Consider the following 15492-nt stretch of genomic DNA (forward strand, 5'->3'; position numbering starts at 1 on the left):
GTTAGTTAAAAAAAAACAAACATCAAACAACACAAAACACAAAAGCATCCATTCTCTCACATTAGCCTGAATGTTCCTAAAACTTCTTGGAAGTTGTCAAAAATCTTTGCACTTGTATATAAAAAGAAGAAAATGAAAATGCAGTAAGTACAAGGGAGAAATTAAATAAGCAAAAAATTTTGTACTTTACCAACAGGAGTAAAACAGTTCTCCCTCAACCTACACTTCCTCCTAAACATGCTCCAAATCCATAGGTTCCTGCATGAAAAACTACTCAAAACAACTAAATCATCAAGTGATCAGAAATAGCTTTTTCCAGCATTTCAACAAAGATCCCTCTGGAAAACCTTGGACAGCTGAACTGTAAACAGATGATTGATCTGCTTTCTAAAAAAAAATTCAGAATTCCACTCTTCCCTGACCAACTCCAACAAATCAAAAATATAAGACAAGACTTAACCCTGGACTTGGGTGATGTGAAGAAATAAACCCAAAGCCCAAGGATTATGACCCTTTAACACATCTAACACTTAGAACATATTCCCACAAAATGTGTTGGGCTTTTGGTCTAGCTTTGTTTCTTTATTTTGGTAACAGTATGAGACTGCATAAATTGAGATGCAGAACAGACACCCCTAAATAAGCTCAAAAGCATGTTTTGGGTGATGTTTTGCTAGAGAACCAGGGGGATCTGTCTAATGTTTGACTAACAGTTCTTATTCTGAATTACAAGCAAGTCTTGAAAGCAAGCAGAAGAAAAAACTGCAATGGACCTTGATACAAACAATATCTACTTATTAGTAACTACAAACTCAGTATATTTTTTCCATACTACCAGACTGCTCACCTAGAACATTACTTCTGCTAACCCCTTACTATTTGCCTCAAGTTCTGGACAAAGAAGGAACCAGCAAGAACACAATCACTTAAGAAACCCCAAGCAAAGCAATCCTGAGCACAGAACAAATTTTCCTTTCTGGTTTTATTTGCAGATTTTGGTCCACATTCTCTTTTCATCTTTCTCCCTGCAAAGCCTGTAAATTCAGCTTTGTAGTATTACAATAAACAAACAACATTGCAACTTTTAGCAGAAGCTTTATCACTTTTTAAACAGTTCCCAACCAATCTCACTGAATTAGCTAGTTTCTAAAGTTTGGCTTTTGGTGTTGTCTTGTGAGGTTTTTTGTTAAACATACCTTTGTCATTGAGCTTCAAGCCAGCAGCTACTGCTTCATCCATTGTGCATGCTGATTCTATCAGCTGCAAAACAAAAAAAAAGCAACTGGTAAGTGGAAAAATTTAATCCAGTTGAACAGAGGAAGAAAATGCTGGATCAGCTGTGACTGAAAAACACTTTCAAACGTCCCCCCTCAAATATAAATGTATTAGAAAATCAAAAAAACAAAACCAAGAGGTATCAAATTAACACTTTGAATACAATGTCATTTATTATCACTTTCTTCCCTACTTCACAAACATACTCTGCAGATTTACTTAGAAGCTTTCTTCCAAAGACTATTCAATGTTCCTATTACAAAATGAGATAATAAAACCCTCTAATTTATTAACTCAAAGTGAATACTATTGTGATGCACAGGTCCATTTCCTGTAAGCACATGGATGAAAAGTATAACAGGCCTCAAGGTTTATCAATACATCCTTGCAGTCCTAGATTGTTCCTCCATCCACATGTAATCTAAACATAGATCTGTTTTACAAACTGCATGTTGACTCTTTTAGAAGGCTTTCTGCAAGTGAGGTAATAGCAACAAAAGCAAATGGCCTAAATGTTACAAATATGAAAAAAACACCCACAAAAAATGAAGTTGGGAGGAATCCTGATTCTCAAGTATCAGTCTGCATTTAGAAACAGCATCTTACAATTTTGCTACAATGGCACAATTTCTTTTTCAGAAGGCTCGTGATTTTTTTTCCTTAATAGCCTTCATCAGTTATGTCAAGTTTGGCAGGACAGTCTACTCCAGATCTTTCATGAAGGAACAACAGATTTGCCTGATAGTCCTCTGCCCGCCTTAAAAATGTTGCAGCTATGTAACTGCAGAAAAAAAATCTGCACAGTCTTCATTTTCCACAAAGTTCTGCTGATACAGGAGCTATCTTGCATTCTCCTGAAAACATACATCATCAGCCTCACATGCTGCTCAGTAGCTAAGTCATAAAACAGCAGTTAGACACATCACATAGCATTTCTACCAAGTTACTAAGCTACAGTGAACTTTTATCATTCTTTGAATCAAATAAATTCTAGGCAGCCAAAAACTAAAAAAAGATATATTCTGGACATACACAACAAATTTTAATTACAATGTTCAGGAGAATAATTCCTACTTGCAACCCTTCTGTTCTCCCAAAATAAAGGGAGCCTAAGCACAAAGCTTGATCCACTAAGAAGCAAAACAAAACTCCAGCAAGAAACACCAATAAAATGTGTGTATTTCTTCAATGCCATTTCAACAACCAGGAAACTTTAAAGCCTAATTTAAACATATTTAGCTTTATAAATAAAAGCTAGTGAAAGCCTTCTACAGTACTAAAGGTATTTCACTATAATGAGAGCTACCACACCTCAGCTGCAAAGAGTTAGCTGTAGATTTTTATGGTACACTGGATAATGGCCAAGAGTTCCCACATCAGCTTAATCAGAATACATTACAATAAGTTCAAATATACCCTTTGCCTCACTGGAAGTACTGAAGTATTTGCATGTTAAATGTCATAAATGCAAGCTTGCACAGTGTTGCATCTACTGGAAGATGGCAGTGATTCCACTCCTGCATTTCATCAATTAGCTCATTCCAACAACAGCAGTTACAAATAGTTATCAACTGAGACAGCCGTAATTAAGCTTAAATGTTACAACAAAGAAATACTTGAAAAATTTTCCATACACTGGAGTTCACTGTTATTGAACTTACCTAGTGGAATTTATTTGAAGTGTGTGTCTATATCCATATGTGGAAACGTTACACAGCCATACTTCCCCTAAAATCTTACTTTTACCCTTTTGCTATTAACAAAACAACAATTAAGAGCTGTACTGCCAGGTTTGACAGTAGCAGGGGCTACACAGGTGGCTTCTATTAGGAACCACCAGAAGCTTCCCTCACATCCAAGAGAGCCAGTGCCAGTCAGCTCCAAGACAGTCCTTCTGCTGGCCAAGGCCAAGCCATCAGTGACAGCAGCAGCACCAGTAGATAACAGTTTAGAAGGAAAGGGGGTAAGGAAATGGGGAGGATCAACACACCTGCAGCAGGAGAGAGGAAGTAGAATTCATGAGAAAAATGACCCTGCAGACACCAAGGTCAGTGAAAGAGGGGCTGGAGGTACTCCAGCTGCTGGAGCAGAGATTCCCCTGCAGCCCACAGAGGGGGAGGTGGAGCAGCTGTGGTAAGGCAGTTGTGTCCATGCAGCCCATGGAGGCCAAGGTAGAGCAGCGATCCACCTGCAGCCCATGGAGAACAGCACAGCAGAGCAGGTTCATATCTGAAGGAGGCTGTGACCATGTGGGAAGCCCCCCCAGAAAGCAGGCTCCTGGTAGGACCCATGGAGAGAAGGGCCCATGCTGGAGTAGGTTTGCTGGCAGGACTGGTGACTCTGTAAAAAGGACCCACAATGGACCAACTTTGTTCCTGAAGGACTGCATGCCATGGAAAGAGATCTAAATCTGGAGCAAGGGAAGGGTGTAATGAGTCCTCCTGCTGAGAGGGGCTGATTAACTGACTGCAGTTTCCATATCTCATTCCCAGGCACTGCTGGTGTGGGGGGAAGGAGGTAGAGAAAATCACAAATGCAGTTAAGCCCCCAAAAAAGGGAGGGGTGGGGGGAAGGTGTTTTAGGACTTGTGTTTATTTCTCATTACCCTACTCTGATGTGACTGATAATAAATTAAATCTTTTCCACAAGTTGAGTCCGTTTTGCTCATGACAATAACTGTGGAGTAATCTCTCCATGTCTTTATCGTGATGCATGAACCTTTCATTCTATTCTCTTCCCTGTCCAGCTGAGAAGCAGAATGACAGAGCAGCTTTAGTGGGTACCTAGCATTCAGACAGCATTACTCACCACAGGACTGTACCTTGTAATGAAGTAAGAAGCTTAGAAAAACTGCCTATAAAATCCTATAAATAATCATCAAAATAAACCAAAGAACTGAGCATTATTACTTTTAATAATTCTTGGTCACTTCTCTGGGGAAAACGTTCCTTCATTGTTTGCAGCTTTGAGTCTCTGGTATCCTTCTCTAAATGCTCCTTCACAACTGGCTGCTGCTCCCCACCATTTACAAGTGCCAGCTGGGGCATTTCCTCCTCCGGCTGGTCATCATCATCATACAATTCAGAGCTGCAATATACAGGGGAAGAAAAAAAGATTTAAAATTTATTTTTGTTTATGAATGTTTTACTCTACCAGAAAATTACTGTAAACTAACCCACCAGGATTGCACAAAATGCATCGAGATGCATTCAGTAACACTGAATCAACTTGTATGCAAAGGGATACCTCTACTCAGGACAAAGTCAGGCATGTAACAAGTACAGTGTCCTCTTTACACTAAAGAACTTCAATTTGACAAAGGAAAGAAGAAAGGAAGAATGGACCATGGAAATACCATAACTTACCCCCATATTGTGCTATAAAAGGTTATTGATAATTTAGTAACAACCACCTTAATAGAGTTTAGCTACTTGAACAGTTTCAGCTACTTGAATTACATCTGACTACTAAAGTTTATTTTAAACAGCCTTGCTAGTGTTCATTTGCCCAACAGATGAACACACATGGATTAGGTTCTTTGTAAACACTGTTCTTTCCAGGAGCAGCAACAACTCTCTGTCCTAGCTCTCAGCTAGGAAGAAAAGTCAAAGATCCTCGTGCAGCATCTTAAATGTATAAATATAGGAAGAGCCTTTCTGAAATAAGTGTATTCTGAATTTACTGAAAAACTGATTATTAGAGCTAATTTGCAGGAAAAGCAACCCCTATGTTTCTTTCAGGGTATTGAGTTGCACAGATAAGACTGAACCCAAGCACAGGTCTCCCATCCTCCTTCCTCCCAAAGACACATAAGAATCTCCTTTTGGGAAGGCAAAATTCATTGAACCATATGGAGTTTGCCATTTAATCGGGATTTCACCATCAGAAAGGCCTGCCTGCAGGTCTCTCTACGTAAATATAGGTAAAAGACTGAAAATAAAACTGTTTTTCCTCACTATGTCTTTCTTTAGCAGTTGCAACAGGTATATTGCATTAGAATTCTGGAAAAAAATTGCTACATATCACATACATAACAGATACAAACATGTAACTGTTTATCAAAAGAATCCTTTACTCCCTTTTCAAAAGGCACAGCTACCAGGACTCTCTGCTTGTGCCTCTTAAGAGTAAGTAAGTAACAAGAGAGAATACACATTATTCTTCAGTTCACCAAGGCATTGAGTTGTAAGCTTCAAAACATGAATGCTACTTTCATTTAAAAAAAACACCTCAATGAAATAGCATAGTAAAATCTATTGGCATTTTTCTGATCTATTTGCCTTGATAAGGAAGAAGGGTTTTTTTTTAGAAAGTGCATATAAAGAAGAAAATCCAAATGAAAATGGTGACACTGCAATTAGCCTATCCTTTCCTATCTGGGAATAACATCTAGACACTTGTCAACAAAGCCAGAGTTGCATACATCATAAATCTTGTCCTCTGTGTATAATCACATTCTTATCAAGCATAAAGAAACACTCATTTAACTACTAAGCAACTCTGACCCAAAAGACCTTGTGTTAGATTCTGCTTTCTTTTCCAGACAGCAACCCTCTGGTAGCAAAAAGTCACGGCACACTTTCTTTAGGAAACATATGTTTTCTATTCTAAACTGCTTTCTGTTCTGTGCCTTGTTCAGAATGAGGGAAGCTAGGATACCCTGCAAAAAGGAAGTAAACCCCCAAAAAACATCCCAAAATAGGCAAAACATGCACTAAAATGCATAATGCAGACAATGTATTGATTGATTACATGCAAAGCCAGACTTCAGCACAAGCCAGAGCTCCTAAGCCTGGAGAGATCTCAGCTAACTCCTGCCAGACTCTCCATTTGTCACAAGAACAGCCACTCGTGACACAGCTCCGTGGGTTCTGTACACATCAATCAGCACCTGAGTCGGCACACTGGGGACAGTGTTGGGCACTGAGGTGCCTGGCGGCTACACAGGAATACTGAGGAGCACAAGAGGATGTAGTCTCATGTTCATCAATCCCACTAGGGTGTCACCTTGCTGTCCATCTCTTGCTCCCAGCAACAGCAACACAGTATAGGAACACCAAGCAGTGGCTCTGCAAATTGCATCCTGGATGGCTTATCAGCATCAGCTCCATATGATACAAAACCACTTGAACTGCTTCCAGGTGGGATTGATCCCAGAAGCAGAGTAACTACATTTACACAGCACCACACACAAGCCAATTTGATGCATGCAACTAGCTGGCTATCTCTCTCCTTGCACAACCTACAACTTAAATCACAGGCAGAAGCAGGAGCTCACTAATATTTTTCTTCTTTTCAAGTAGCTGCCTTAAGTTGAAGCTTTGGGGGGCAAACACTAAAAAAAGAAACAAACAACACAACATCAGAATTTCAGGTAACAGCAGCAGGAAAATGCATTATTTCACTTCTGCTGTAAACCCCCAATAACTCCATGTTCTGTATAGGACTGAAAACCTGACAAGAGGCAATACCTGTTAAGGCTGCAATTCCCACAAAAGTTTTCTGCCCATTAATTCAACTAGATTATCAAAAAAGCAGGTAAAGCCATCCCGTTTTGCTTTGCTCTTTTGTACAAGAACATCTAGAGGGCACAATTACCACACAGACATACAACTAGCAGGGGTTCCTTTAAACTGTTGCAAATGGCTGCAGATGTCTATCTACATCTTGTCTCGCCTGTTTTCTCAACACTGCCTTTTTAGCACACATACAAGCAACTCTTCCACAGTGACTCTTCCCTCCTAGCACATTTAAAAATATAAGTCTCCAAATCACTCAGGGAAGAAATAGCTTTCACTATGCATAGGAAACACACCACACAACTCATACTTAAGTTTACCTTGAAACTCATATAACACACTGAAGCTCTATTTGCTTCCCTGTCAACTATAGCTGCATATACAAAAAAAAATCAACTCCAACAGTTTAAAATTAGTAAAGCAAGTGTTAAGTGTTTTATGAATAAGTTTTCAAGTTGCACTAAAAGGATTTCAGAAGGGCAAAGGCACAAATGTGTAAATAAACAAACATCACACGTTTCAACATCACAGAACTCCTCCCTCTGAGAAAATGTTTTAGCAGGATACTTCTTCCCAGGAAAACCAGTAAAGTTTAGTTAGGGGTAGCCGAATCCCAAAGGAACAAACAAGAACCCAACCTAGGCTCTGGTTTTCAATTCAGTGTTTGAACTTGGAACACCCCTGAGGGTGCAGAGACACGACAGAAGCTGGCTCAAAACGTACTTTAAGACCACCTCTCCCCTCGGAGCCCAGGTTTCTTTGGCAGCGCTGACGTTTTGTGGCTCCTCATCCTCGCTGTCAGAGAGATCGAGGAAGTGCACCCCTCGCTGGCGCTTGAAGTAAGACTCTTTCATTGTCCTCTGAGCTTCAGGAGTTTCTGGGATGGTGGAATACTCTGTGCAAGACATTTCAATAGAAGAGAAAAAAGGAGACAATGACTTATGACTTCAAATATTTATTTCTACTTAGAGCATCAGGTAGCTGTGATTTTTTTCAGAGACACAACAGCCATTAAACAGAACTCACCTTCTCATGCACATAAAATTCCTGTCAGCTGCATTTCTTAAAGTGAGAACTTACTTGGCAAAGGATCTTCAGCCCTCTTACATCAAACAACTTTTATACTACAAAGTTTAAGAGAATGTGTATTTTAGGTTAATAACTATTTGAAAATAAATAAATACTTATTTTTAGATAAATGAATAAGGAGCAAAGTCCTCTGAACTACCTCCAGGCCAATGAGAACATGGATAGAAACATAGGCATATTTCTTTCTTTTTTCTATGAAGAGAGAAAAATTGATGCACAGAGCAGAGAACATGACAGATGCAGAGAGCCTTTTCTGTATAAAAGAAATCTTGTGGGAAATAAATTTTAAATAACTCACTGTGGCAGCACTGAAGAAAAAAAAAAGATAAATCCTTGAAGTACAAGATATTTGCTGACACAGGAAACTCCACAGGTTTTGAAAGGCAAAGGCACCCAATAAACTAAAAACAATATGGTACCAAAAAAAGAAGAAAACTTTTAAATGGAGCTTAATTAAAGGGTTAAAGGGATAGAGGTGAATGTAACTCAGTGTCTATGAGGAAACATCAACAAGGGTTAAATGATAGTTCAAAAGAGCAATCATTGAAGCCTTAAGACTTCAGGTTGTTAAAGAAACTTCCAATCACCTAGGAGCCACTCTGGCAGCAGCACCTCAGCTGGGACCAGGACCCCTTTAGAGCTACAGATCCTATTCACATAATCACACCAAGTCTCCCAGAGCACTCTCAAATGTCCAGATCCCTGGTATCATTTAAACATGGTGCATTTACAAAACCACAGCTCTAGCTGGTACCTCTGAGGGGCAACTCCCACAAAAAAAAAAAAAATCCTAGGATTTTACATCCTCACAGTCTAAGTGCAGCAAAGTCTGCAGTCATCAACTCCTGAGTGCCCGATGCCCTGACAGGGGTCAGCAGTTCCCCGCCACCTGCCTGGGGCTCTCCACACCCGCAGCTCAATCTGCAGCCACACACTGAGTGACCTGCACTGAATGGATCCTTCAACAAGACGGCCTTAACCACATGCAATCCAGATAAGGAGCTTCTGGGAAAGCTGTGTTTTAGTGATACTACTGTCACTAGAAGTCCTCATATAAAAAGATCTTAAATTCTCATAGCACAAAGAAAGGATCACAGGCATCCTCTCCTCTCTAACACACCCACCTTTTTTTAAAACTCATGGGCTTGTGAATGAAGCACCAGTGGTGCTGCTAACTCTAGAACCACAATTTTGCCTGGAAGGTAGTCTCTTCTGTCTCCATTTGGTAATGCAGAAACTTGCTGAGTCAAATTGCTAGAACGCAACATTAGTTTGCAAAGCTGATTTGCCAGAGACAGTAGACACAGATGAAGCTAGACTAAATTAATCTGATAGTCAAATACAGAAAGGAGCTACATGGTGTCCAATTCCTTCTATGTGATAAAATACCTAGTTTTAGTTGAGTTATCAAAATCTAAGTCTTTTCTATCACTTTCAAAACACAATACAGGATTACGGTAATGATTCTTAGAAGAGGCAAAAGTCTCACTTTGCAAATGAATCTTATTTTGAAAAGCCAATACACATGCAAATTTAGGAATGCCTAAAAATTATTAGTTCTGAAGCAGTAGTACACCATTCCAAGATGGACCTCCCTGCATCCAAGATCAACATGTTGGCAGTGGAAGCCTACTGAGCAGTACCTTCTTCTATCTGTCCGTTTTAGGAAGGAGATGCCTTGTCCTCGATGCAGTTGCTTCATCTGAAAACTGATGAAGTTTTGAGACAAATACAGGAGAGGAGCAAAAGAGACCTTTGGGAACACTATGAAGTTGGGTTATCAGGGCAAAGGCTATCACAGTAGGATAGAAACACAAAATGCATTAAAAAATGCAATTCAACATCAAAACAGGTCTCAAGAAACATGAGAATTTCACATCTACACTGAATTAACTGAACAGATCAAGGCAGTTTCCATGGATCTTCACCTTAGATTAAACTAAATTTCAAACAAATTCCCCTTGCAAGCAGTGTGACACAGAAAGGACAGCTGCTCATGACAACTTGGCTAAGAGGTGTCCTCACTGAATTTAAAGGAAAAACACAAGGAAATCTTACAAAAATATTATAATCTTACAAGTAATTTTATCTTTTACAGTATAAACCTTAGACAAGATTTATACTTAAATAAAGAGTATTTACTGTTTCACTTAGTGATTTCTCATTCTATTTAGCAATTACTATCCTGTCTTCATGACAGCTCCTAACTCCCATACTTATAAAATGCTGAGTTACCTGGGGGGGGAAAAAAAAAGCATCCTTCCTCTCAAAAAAAACCTCAAAAAACAGCCCAGTCTTCTGCCCTTTCTCCCTATTCTACTGAACAGCGTCCCCTACAAAGTGGGGGGAAGCAGAAATCACACATGTAATAAGGAGTTCCTCATAACCTTGTAGAGTAGTAAAAGACTAAAGTTATTGCCACAATATGTAATTCTTGGAGGCAGAATTTTCTGATTACAGGCAATTCAAATGAGCTATTAAGGAATGCCTGCAATCATAAGACCAGCTTTTGACTTTGAGGCCAGAAATAGGAACACTCATAAGTATCCCTATATGCACACATTAACATCAAAACCAAAACCCAACAACCACCACCAATTTTTGCTATCATTAAATGAGAATACACTACCCTGTAATTCTAAATACAACTTCCTACACAAATCATACACCACACTTGGAGAAAGACAGCTTCTCTCACAAGTGAAAACAAAGGTAAAACCAAAGGAAAAACTGAGGCAATACTTAAGAGGCTTACCACATTTACTAACATTGTCTAACAAGCCTTGTCAAATATAAAGTAACTTCCACCTAGTTTTAGAAAGCAGTATCAAGCACATGGTGCCCAAGTCTACAAGGTAATAAGTGTTCCCTTTTCAAGGGAGTCTCTTCCATTGGCTAAAATAATCTTAAATGTCAGTATTATTCTAAAGTACTTCTTAAAGCAGCCCTTTTAAAATGATTACTTCAACATATCTTCCCATGAACCCTTAGAAAACTTCACTTGATATTGCAGACATCACTATTTTCCAGAAATAGTCTATGTAGAATTACACCCTACAAACTGAGACATAAGCAAAAGACAGGACTTGCTCAGATCCCAGAGAAAATGACACATGGAAAAAAAAAAAAAAAAAAAAGAGCAGTCCCAGTGCCAGTGAGCTCTGAGCATTATAATCTCAAAGTGTAGCCATTCAGGATACAACAAAATCAGTCAGAGAGGATATCAACAAAATCAGTCATCAATAATGGGGTTATGCACAGTAGTTTAATTTCTTTTATAACTTTTCTTTAAATTCTTTTTGGAAGCTTAGTAAGCATGCTCTCTGAGACCAGAATAAAGGCATAATTTTGAAATTCATGTGGGCAATTGTTCTAATTTGTGCAGTTCTGGTACAGTTCTGCTCCATTTCTACAACTGTGTAAAATAATCTCATTATTTTAGTACACTGAGCTAATGACACAATTAAAAACATCTAAATGAAAATTAAGACTCTTCACTGTTTCCTTAACAGAGTAAGTGATTCAGTAAACACTACTATTCAGTAAATAATACTAATTTGCATTAAAAACTGCAATAAGCCACTCCAGTATATTTTTCCAACTCCTTTTAGAGACATCTACCATATATAATTTGGTAACTGTCTCCGGTCTGTCTCAGCAAATGCAGCCCAGAATTATTCCCTACAACCTGGCTGCAAAGTCACTGCAGGTCTGCGTAATTTTGAATACAGACAAGTGTACAAAGATGACCAATTCTTGTGGCCATCACACCACAAATTGCTTATTAAAGCAGAAGGGATGCATGTTCAAAACAAAGAACAAAAAGTATGACCTACAGACATAAATGTAAGAAGAATCATGTACCAGTATTAGTTTGTTCTGGGAAAACAAAACTAGAGAAAATAACTAAAAAGATAATGGTGGTTCATGCCACAACAGACAAGATCTGACTATATTTTTTGAAGATGGATGACATTTAGACAATCCTATACTTGTTAGAGGTGCATTTCAGGGCACTTGATAAAACAGAAATCTGAAGCAATCTCTCAAAATTATACTGAACTATTTATGCTCCTGAAGGACAAAGATTATTAAATTCTTTTTAGATACACACAGTGGTTGCACTATACCAAAGTTGTTAGCAAAAAATAAAAAAAACCCAAGTTGTTAGCTATTTAATGGCATTTTTGTTTGTATAAGTGAAATAAAGATCACTATCTTCTTTCCCTAGTTTCTTGTACCAGTATTTTGTTAATCACTTTGTCTTCAGAAGAAATCTGAGTAGTTGTTGTCCTCACATGATGCAGTGAGCATTAGGGCAAGTTATTTTTGGTGAGCCTGGTGTAAACTGCTTCTCATACAGAACAACTCCATAGTATGACCTGTTGGTGCAGTCAGCAGCAGAGAGTACACAGTGCCATAAACTCAGCTCTGGGCCTTTCCATGACCATTCAGAAATAACAACAACAACAACAAAAAAGCTGACTTTTGTTTGACCCAAACCAAAAATTGTGTCTTCCTGATACCAAATAGGAAACTAGAAGGACAGGCATCTGCTAATCAAATCTACATTTAAGTGCCTCATATCATGCAGACAATATCTGAGTGCTTTGTTTTTCATTAAATTCTGTAGATGTAGAAATTGTGATTTCATGTCTTAAAATAGGCTATTAATTCTTTAAATAGGTTACATAACACTGATGTGCACATAAGTGGGAGAAAAAGTCAGTAAACCACTCGATCTTCTTTAAACACTCAGTATCTGTGAAAGATGAAGCATTATGTATATGCAGAGCACTACTAATTACATCTCAATTTTAAATGTTAATTAGCGCCCCAGTTCTACACCAGCATCTGTGTCCATGGATGCTTATTTCAGTTGGATACCTGCTGTAGTTTTTCCTCCTCTTGCACTCTACCCTGTTTCACTGTTCACTACCACCACCTCCCACTAGTTCTCACAAGCACTTGGCCTCACATTACACATTTTTTAGGTTGACCTTCACCTTTCTTTTTATTACCTTGTATCTAAACTAATGCCTTTAAATTGGTATTACATTCCTTCTCCACAGTCCTACCCCTGCAGAATTTAAGTCATAGGAAACCAGCATATTGAAAAAACAAGCACTGAAATTTGTTGGCAGTTATGGTCTAGCGACATGCTTACACTGACAAAGCCCACAGGCAGATTAAAGGAAGAAGTATAACATTAAAATAAAGTAAATCCCCAAAACACGAAGCCACAAAACAATCAGCACCATCCATTACTGCAGAACTACATTCACAGTTCAAGAAGGGCCCCTGCACTCGATAACTCGTCCGACAATGATTTACCACAAACAGGAAGGGAACACCTGTTCCAAAGTGCATTTCTCCAGAGTGGCCATTCTGCCATACAAGCATTACAAAGGCACGTCAGCAGAAACCAGAATTAACAGCTGCCTGCTTCTTTAGAGTTCTCCCTGTCGCCAAAACATTCTTTGTAAGTGGACAGGTTATTCAGTTCCAGAGTGACAACTTATATATTTTAACGCAGAACGTTGCTTAATATTTACTAAAGTAAACACAAGAGCACTCCAATCAACTGAAAACAGTCAACCTACATGAAACCAAAATTTAGGGCAAAGTAAATATCCACATCTTTAATTCTGACTTGGCTCAGTTTTAAAAGAGAACTCCTTGTGCATGAATGGTTCTCTGTTATCATGTAGATAAGGCATTGTGAAAAATTGCCCTGCACCAAGGGAAAGTCACATGCAAAAAATGTAGTTAAACAAGATCAAGACATATTGTTGTTTCATTTTTTTAATAAATGCATAGTCATACTCTGTCTGATCTCTTCAATAACACCTGTAGTTTAACAACTATACCACAAGTTAAATGGCATGTCTGAGAAGTACCAAATAGCCAGCAGGAGATACTGTCTGTTTTTCAAATCTTAGTCCCTCAGTAACAGGAAAAACACACAAGTGAATGCGATTACACAGCCAACAGCAACTTCAGTCATTAGTATTAACCAACAAATCTAAACAGGAACTGCACACTCCTACTATCTCAGTCAAAGGAAACTAACACACTACAACACAATCAAGTTTTTCACATTTCCATGAAAAACCCTAGCTTCTGCCCCAAAAGAGGACACACACTACAACAAAACCATTAACATAGCTTTTGAGAATCAGTACCAGGTCTCTCAGCTCTTTACAAAACCAGGCCCAAGTGAAAAGAAACTGTTCCCTTTCTTTTCAATTCCATCTGTGATGCTCCACTATGCATTAGCCAAGGAATCTACTCAGAAAGCTGTGTTGTATCTATCAGACAAATAAAAACCTTCCTTGAAAACACTGAAACGTTCGCGTAAAATAAGTATCAGTAAATAGAGTTTACAAATGAAAAACGTAACACTCTTGCAACATTTAATTTGAAACATACTTAATCAATTGAAAAAATCAAGTTATTTCAGAAGGTTAACAACTTGCCTGTAAATGCACAAGTTCAATTAGAGCACACTCTGCTACAAATGAGGATACTTTTGTGAAAATTGTTGTGAAATGTTTGCACAAACACTTCTGTAAAACAAGCAAAGAAGGCAAAACCCAAAATGACAATCATCAAAACAAAAGACAATTACTTTATTTCTAATAATTAAGTACTTACGCTGCATGCAAAACACCTGACTCACCAGTTCTCTCTGACACGTCCGAAGCCGGAGTGTCTGGCCTCTTGTTGTCATCCGCACCTTCCTCCTCATCCCCTGCAGCAGCACGGAGCGCGGCAGCAGCCACAGGTGCCTCCGCGCAGGCCGCCGGCGAGGACGGCGACACCTGCTCCGCGCCCTTCCCCTTCCTCTCGAAGCGGAACCGGTCCAAATTGTAGAGGCTCATGTTCTTAGCCTTTCTGTGGGGAAAGCCAGGAAGGGGAAAGATCCGGCAGGGCCCATCTAATTCAGACAAAAAAATGCAGGCGAAGGGACCGGCCGGCGCTCGCACAGGAACGTGAGGCCAGGGGCGCTGCCAGGCAGCCGGAAGGCTCTGCCTGCCCGTCCATCCGTCCACCCACCCTCCCACCCTCCTTCCCTCTCTCTCCCTCTCTCTTCCCCGCGCTACCCCGGCCTCCCTCCTCATCTCGGGGCGGCGGGCCCCACACGCACCTGTGGCGCAGCGGGGCGGCGGGAGGCGGCAGCAGCGGCGGCGGCCGGCAGGGCAGAGCCGGGCCGGGCCGGCCCCGGGGCAGGAGCGCGGCGGGAAGGCGGGATGAGGGCTGGGATGAGGGCTGGGATGAAGGCTGGGATGAAGCCCGGGATGAGGCCCGGGCAGCGCTCCCTCCGGAGCAGGGCGCGGGGCTGCCGGCGCGCGGCGATGACGTCACAGCTGTCCCCGCCAATCGCCGGGCCCGGCCGGGGCGCGCGCGCCTCTTCCCCGGCGGGCGGCGCTGCCCTGAGGGGGCGCGGGGACGCCGGGGCGGGAGCGGCTCCGGGGGCGGAGGAGCGCTCACGGCCCCCGGGACAGAGCGGGCTGGCGGCTTCCAACTCCAGACACCGCACCAGCGACGTTTGTGATTCCAGATCATCGCGTGTTCACATCCCGCCCCCCACTTCCAAGATGAAAAG

General features: G+C 40.4%; 1 protein-coding gene across 1 annotated transcript in view; it reads right to left on the reverse strand.

Annotated features, from left to right (window-relative positions):
- SMARCAD1 (SNF2 related chromatin remodeling ATPase with DExD box 1) overlaps positions 1-15229 on the reverse strand; it is a 40537-nt gene extending 25308 nt beyond the window's left edge. The window contains exons 1-5 of the mRNA XM_021550316.3: positions 15034-15229; positions 14566-14780; positions 7518-7689; positions 4185-4362; positions 1197-1260 (exon numbers count right to left, since the gene is read on the reverse strand). Coding sequence (XP_021405991.1) covers positions 1197-1260; positions 4185-4362; positions 7518-7689; positions 14566-14767 — 616 coding nt within the window. The 5' untranslated portion in view covers positions 14768-14780; positions 15034-15229. The remainder of the gene's footprint in view (positions 1-1196; positions 1261-4184; positions 4363-7517; positions 7690-14565; positions 14781-15033) is intronic.
- Between the last annotated feature and the right edge of the window lie 263 nt (positions 15230-15492).

The sequence above is a fragment of the Lonchura striata genome, chromosome 4 (assembly GCF_046129695.1).
Source record: "Lonchura striata isolate bLonStr1 chromosome 4, bLonStr1.mat, whole genome shotgun sequence".
Classification (NCBI taxonomy): Eukaryota; Metazoa; Chordata; class Aves; order Passeriformes; family Estrildidae; genus Lonchura; species Lonchura striata.